We start from the raw sequence: 6,941 nt of genomic DNA on the forward strand, positions 1-6,941 counted from the left end.
TTCCTACGAGAGAAAGGCGCAGAGCTCCTAGAAGACCAGAACCATATTTTGCAAATCAATTCTTCCGGCGATCCGAATGAATAGCGGAAGATTGGAAGAAATCGTTGAGTCCAGACAATATAAATAGAAGCAATTCCGAAGAAGCCAGGGGAGCACCGACCTACACAAAATTCATTCGTCATCATCACCATTCTTCATCACCAATCTAATCCCCAAAACTCTTCACCCAACGGCCGTTCGGAGATTTCGGGATTTCTAGTGGTTCGCCGCAATTCTGGTCGGCGAACTCTGGTTTGCAGCGAAAGGAGTTTAGTTTGAGCGCATTCAATTCCATATACTGGTTCTTTCTTTATTTTCCTTCTTTCTTTATTTCTTTTTCCTTAATCTGGGCGTATTGGTTTCGTAATTGTTAGCAACAAAGTTAGCCTTTATTTTCATTTGTTAACTACAGACTATTTAAGTGATAGTGCAAATTACCATGTGCTAATTACCATGCTTAATGCTAAGTAAGAGTTAAAGTATTGATTTCATCTGCTCCCATTCTTTTCCTTAATCTGCTCTTTATTTGTGATTGGAAATCTCTTAATTCAAAACTTTGAATGTAGAGCTTAATTGCATATTTAATAACAAGTCTTGATCACAGTGCTTAATGCTAAGTATTTTGTTAATTATAATGCTGAAGGTTTAAGTACGGTTGTTAATTGAGATTACCATTGATAATGAAGCTGGTAGTGTTAACTGTTAGTTTTTTATGCCAAATTTCTAAGCTTTAATTACCACTTTCTGCACTCGTAATTAGTACTTTACATTTTAACTAAACTTTGTTTAATTGTCAGTAGCAATTTCTTGTTCATTCTGATTAGCTTTTCAATTACTCAATTTTTAGCTTTTGAAGCATTGATTTTAATTGTTTTGCAATTGAGTTGATTCTTATATTTGATATTCGTTTCTAGCATGTTAAAATTATCAAGTTAATTAATTTTAAGATTATAAATTGCATATTATCAATTCCTCTTGGGTTCGACCCTTGCTATTGCACCCTATTACTACAGTGACTCGTGCACTTGCGAGGACATTTAATTAAAAATTGTCCAACAATTTTTGGCGCCGTTGCCGGGGAAGTTGTTTATTTTGCAATTTATTTTCTTGTTCTTCCTCGTTTTTTTATTGTGCAATTTGTTTATTTGGTTTATTTTCCTTTGCTCAATACTACTTATAACATTTATTTTTAATTTGCTTTTTGCTTTACCTATCTTGATTATCTTGATTCTTTATTTGCTGGCTTATTTTATTTAGTCAAAATATTAATTTATTTACTTGTTTTTGCTATTTTATTCGTTCATTCATTTATCTATTTATTTTATGCATGGTCGCCGTTCTTTAAACCCTGAACTATTGCCTTTAGACGATCGCATCAATAGAAAAAAGAAAAATAGTTTACCTTTAGAACCACAAGTAACAACCATGGCTGAACTTCCTCCACCCAACCCCAACCCTAGGCCCGTTCCTAGGTTGATGAAAGACTTTGGTAGGCCCCAAGTAGGAACTTCACCTTCTTGTATAGTGCTTACCAATGCAGCCAGGAATTATGAGCTGAAAACGATCCATTACAATCAGTTGCCATCTTTTCATGGTTTAGCAACCGAGGATGCCCTTACCTTCGTCCGGGATTTTTACGGGGTAGTCCAAAACTTTCCATTGAATGACCTGCCAGAAGATGAACTAAGGAAGAGGTGGTTCCCGTACACTTTAAAAGATGCAGCAAAACAATGGTTCATGTCTCTAACACCTGGATCCCTTCGGACATGGCCGGAGGTTTACAATAAGTTCATAGGTAAGTTTTATTCTCATGCTAAAACTTCTGAATTACGGAGAAAAATTGCGAATTTCTCGCAAGCTGAAGGCGAACCGTTCCATGAGGCATGGGAAAGGTTCAAAATGTTGCTCATTCAATGCCCCCACCATGGCTACCCATTGGAGCTGCAAAATCAAACCTTTTATGATGGTTTGACCCAAACCAGCCAATCAATTGTTGATAATGCGGCTGGAGGTGCCATGGGAGAAAAAACTGCGGAGGAGACCTTAGCATTGTATGAAATGCTAGGAGCGAACTCCCAACAAAAGAGCGTAAGGGGACAGACATCAGGTATGTATGAAGTTAATTCAATTACTGATTTGAAGATTCAAATGTCTGCGATGGATGAAAAAATGAATAACTTGTGTTCTATGCTGGCTACGAAACAAAGTACTGCATATATGATTGGAGAAAATGATTGTTTCGAACAGGCTAATGCGATGAACAATTTTAATCAAAGGCCTAGAAACGACCCGTATTCTAACTCTTATAATCCGGGGTGGAGGAATCACCCTAACTTTTCTTGGGGCAATAATCAAAATAATTTTCAACCAATTGCTCCACCTCAACCAAAAAAACCATCTTTGGAGGATACATTGCAAAATTATATACAGGTTTGCAATAAACGGTCGGAGGCAGATGAGAAACGGTTCCAACAAAATGAGGCTTCACTTGCAAGAAATGAGGTTTCCCTAAGAAAATTGGAAGTTCAAGTGGGGCAACTCGCAGAAGCTATGCAAGGCCATGTGCCAGGTAAGTTACCTAGTCAACCTGAAGAAGCTAAAGTTTTGACTGTTTTAAGAAGTGGTAAAGTTATTGAAAAAAGTGTGAAAGCAAATACCACTTCTGAACCAGCTGAAATAGTTGAAAAGTTGCATGTTGATGATAATAATAATAAGGATGAACCCCAACTGCATAAATCTGATAATCCTTATGTGCCCCCTAAGTCTTATGTTCCCCCAGTTCCATTTCCTGGTAGATTGCAAAATTCAAAATTTGATAAATCATTTGCTGAAATTTATGATTTGTTGTCAAAAGTGAACGTGAATTTGCCTTTGTTAGACATGATTAAAAATATGCCTGCTTATGCTAAGTTTTTGAAAGAACTAAACACCAGAAAACGTAGGTATGCACATAATGAAAAAGTTTTCATGTCTAAAACTGTGAGTGCTGTTTTACAAACTGACTTGCCCCCAAAATTAGAAGATCCCGGTAGTTTCATAATAACTATTACTGTGGGGAATTCTAAAAAAGAAAAGGCAATGCTTGATTTAGGGGCCAGCATTAACTTGATGCCATATTCTGTCTACTTGCAATTAGGTCTAGATAAATTGAAATCTACTACAATGTCCCTCGAGCTTGCTGATCGCTCTGTTAGATATCCTAGGGGCATTGTAGAAGATGTTTTGGTCCAAGTTGATAAATTAATAATTCCTGCTGATTTTGTTGTTTTAGACATAAATAAAAAGTGTAATCACGAGCAGGACATGCCTATTTTGCTTGGCCGACCATTCATGGCCACAGCAAAAACGATGATTGATGTCCAAAATGGAAAATTAACTATGACTGTTCTTGATGAAACTGTTGAATTTTCAATTCTGAAATCAATGAAATTGCCTGAAAACGATAATAGTCATTGCTTTGCTGTAAATGTTTTAGATTCAATAATTTCTGCTGAGTTACTAGATGAATATCTGTTGAAGGTCGAAGAGATTGAGGCTGATGAAGTGGAATCCAGCCAAAGCACAATAAAAGAGGGGAGTGGTGAAGGAGGTTCAGTTACAGGCTGTTTGGAGCAAATTAAGGAAAAACTCCATCCTTCAATTGAAGCTGAAGTTCCACCCAAGCTTGAACTGAAACCCCTTCCTAATTCTTTAAAATATGCTTTCTTAGGTCCAAATAATACTTTTCCTGTAATAATTGCTTCTAACCTTTCACATGAGCAAGAAACAAGCCTACTAGTGGTATTAAAAAAATATAAAAGTGCAATTGGTTGGACAGTAGACGATATTAAAGGAATAACTCCGACGGTTTGTATGCACCGGATCCTTCTTGAAGAAGGGGCAACTCCTGTCCGCCAACCTCAACGCAGGTTGAATCCAAATATGAAGGAGGTTGTACGTGCAGAAGTCCTAAAGTTGCTTGACTCAGGTATTATTTACCCAATTTCAGATAGTAAGTGGGTAAGTCCAGTTCATGTAGTGCCAAAAAAATCTGGGATTACTGTGGTTACTAATGACAAAAATGAATTAATCCCAACTAGAACAGTGACGGGGTGGCGAATGTGCATAGATTATAGAAAATTAAATGCCGCCACTAAAAAAGATCATTTCCCTTTGCCCTTTATTGACCAAATGTTAGAAAGATTAGCTGGACATGCTTATTATTGTTTCCTTGATGGATTTCAAGGTTATTTTCAGATTCCTATTGCACCTGAAGATCAAGAAAAAACGACATTTACATGCCCTTTTGGCACGTTTGCTTACCGCAGAATGTCATTTGGGTTGTGTAATGCACCTGCGACTTTTCAAAGGTGTATGATGTCAATATTTTCTGATATGATTGAACGATATGTTGAGGTGTTTATGGATGATTTTTCTCTGTTCGGTGATTCTTTTGATGATTGTCTTGCTCATTTATCTTCTGTGCTTGAAAGATGTGTTAAAATGAACTTAACCTTGAGTTGGGAAAAAAGTAATTTCATGGTTAAAGAGGGCATTGTTTTGGGGCATATAATTTCTGACAGGGGAGTAGAGGTAGATAAGGCTAAAATTGAAGTTATTTCTAAATTACCTCCCCCTACATCTGTGAAAGAAGTGCGAAGTTTTCTTGGTCATGCAGGTTTCTACAGGCGCTTCATAAAAGATTTCTCAAAAATTTGCAGGCCTTTATGCAACTTGCTGGGAAAAGATGTTGTTTTCAAATTTGATGATGATTGCCTTTCTGCTTTTAAGTTTTTGAAAGAAAAATTAACTGCTGCTCCCATTCTTGCGGCACCTAATTGGGAGTTTCCTTTTGAAATAATGTGTGATGCATCTGATTATGCCGTAGGTGCTGTGTTAGGACAAAGAATTAATAAAATGCCTTATGTGATTCATTATGCAAGTAGAACTTTGGATAGTGCTCAGGCTAACTATACAACTACTGAAAAGGAGTTGTTGGCTATAGTCTTTGCATTAGAAAAATTTCGTTCTTACTTAATTGGTTCTAAGGTGATTGTTTATTCTGATCATTCTGCTCTGAAATTTTTGTTGGCTAAAAAAGATGCAAAACCTAGACTAATAAGATGGATTTTGTTGTTGCAAGAATTTGATTTAACAATCAAGGATAAAAAAGGGTGCGAGAATGTGGTAGCTGACCATTTGTCTCGTTTACCCGAAGTAGCTAATAATTGTCATGATGTTAATATTCCTATCAATGACAGGTTTCCGGGTGAACAGTTGCTCTCCTTACATAATAAAGAGCCTTGGTATGCAGATATTGTGAATTATTTAGTCTCGGGTCAATTTCACCCAGGCTTAAATTCACAAAGAAAACAACATTTTCTCTCCAAAGCAAAATATTTCTTTTGGGATGAACCTTACTTGTTTAAAATTTGTCCTGATCAAATAATTAGAAGATGTATCCCTGAGTTTGAACAGCAAAATATTTTGAATCACAGTCACACTTTAAATTGCGGAGGACATTTTAGTGGGAAAAAAACTGCATTAAAAGTTTTGCAATCTGGTTTTTATTGGCCTACTTTGTTCAAGGATGCATTTGAATTTTGTGCTAAGTGTGACAGGTGCCAGAGGACTGGTAATATAAGTAAGCGTCATGAAATGCCCCTTTCGAATATTTTGGTTGTTGATCTCTTTGATGTTTGGGGAATTGATTTCATGGGGCCTTTTCCTACATCCTTTGGTTTTAATTACATTCTTGTGGCTGTTGATTATGTGTCAAAATGGGTTGAAGCTGTAGCCACTAGGACAAATGACAGTAAGGTTGTTTTGAAATTCGTAAAAGATATTTTTGCCAGGTTTGGGACACCCAGAGCTATTATTAGCGATGAAGGTACCCACTTCTGTAATAAACTTTTTGCAGGTCTTCTAAAAAAATATGGCATTACTCATAAAGTGGCTACTCCGTACCATCCACAAACCTCTGGCCAAGTCGAGGTGAGTAACAGACAAATCAAGGGAATTTTAGAAAAAACAGTGAATCCTTCTCGGAAGGATTGGGCCATTAAGCTGAATGATGCGTTGTGGGCTTATAGGACAGCCTACAAAACCCCAATTGGTATGAGCCCATACAGGTTAGTATTTGGCAAGGCTTGTCATTTGCCAGTAGAGTTAGAACACAAAGCCTATTGGGCTATTAAATTCCTAAATTTTGATTTGCAGAGGGCTGGTGGAATAAGAAAATTGAATTTGAATGAATTAGATGAAATAAGGAATGAAGCCTATGAAAACTCAAAAATCTATAAAGAGAGGACTAAAGTTTATCATGATAAGTTTATTTTGAGAAAAAATTTTGAACCTGGGATGAAAGTTTTGCTATTTAATTATGAAAGTTTTGCTATTTAATTCTCGTTTGAGATTGTTTCCAGGTAAGTTAAAATCTAGATGGACAGGGCCTTTTGTGGTACGTGAGGTGTTTTCTCATGGTGCATGTGAGATTGAAAATCCAGAAACAGGTGAAAAAATTAAGGTAAATGGGCAAAGACTAAAGCAGTACCTTGAGGGTGAACCCTCCGCCCTGATTGTTGAACGGGTAGAATTGCAGGACTCTGAATGCCCATGTCTAGCTACTGACAATAACTAAAGCGCTATTGGTAGGCAACCCAATTCTCTTTCCCTATCTCCTTGATTTTCATGTTGTTTGTGTTCCTCTTATAAGTGTTGTTCTCCACATTGCGGACAATGTTTGAAATAAGTGTGGGGAGGGAATTTCTATTTCATTCTATTTATCAAACCTATTTAAAAAAAAAATAAAAAAAAATTAGAATAGTTATCATTCTGAACCTATTTTAAAAAAATAAAAAAATTAGAATAGTTATCATTCTGTTAAAAAAAAAAAGATTATTTTACTTTTAAAAATAAATTAG

At 36.3% G+C, this 6,941-nt stretch overlaps 1 protein-coding gene across 1 annotated transcript; it reads left to right on the forward strand.

Annotated features, from left to right (window-relative positions):
* Nucleotides 1-2,196: 2,196 nt before the first annotated feature.
* On the forward strand, nucleotides 2,197-6,658 carry LOC109189821. The gene is given in 3 exon segments (XM_019340449.1): nucleotides 2,197-4,130; nucleotides 4,602-6,378; nucleotides 6,380-6,658. Coding segments are annotated over 3 exon segments (3,990 nt in total).
* The last annotated feature ends 283 nt before the right edge of the window (nucleotides 6,659-6,941 follow it).

This window comes from Ipomoea nil, unplaced genomic scaffold (genome assembly GCF_001879475.1).
Source record: "Ipomoea nil cultivar Tokyo-kokei standard unplaced genomic scaffold, Asagao_1.1 scaffold1564, whole genome shotgun sequence".
NCBI classification, from domain to species: Eukaryota; Viridiplantae; Streptophyta; class Magnoliopsida; order Solanales; family Convolvulaceae; genus Ipomoea; species Ipomoea nil.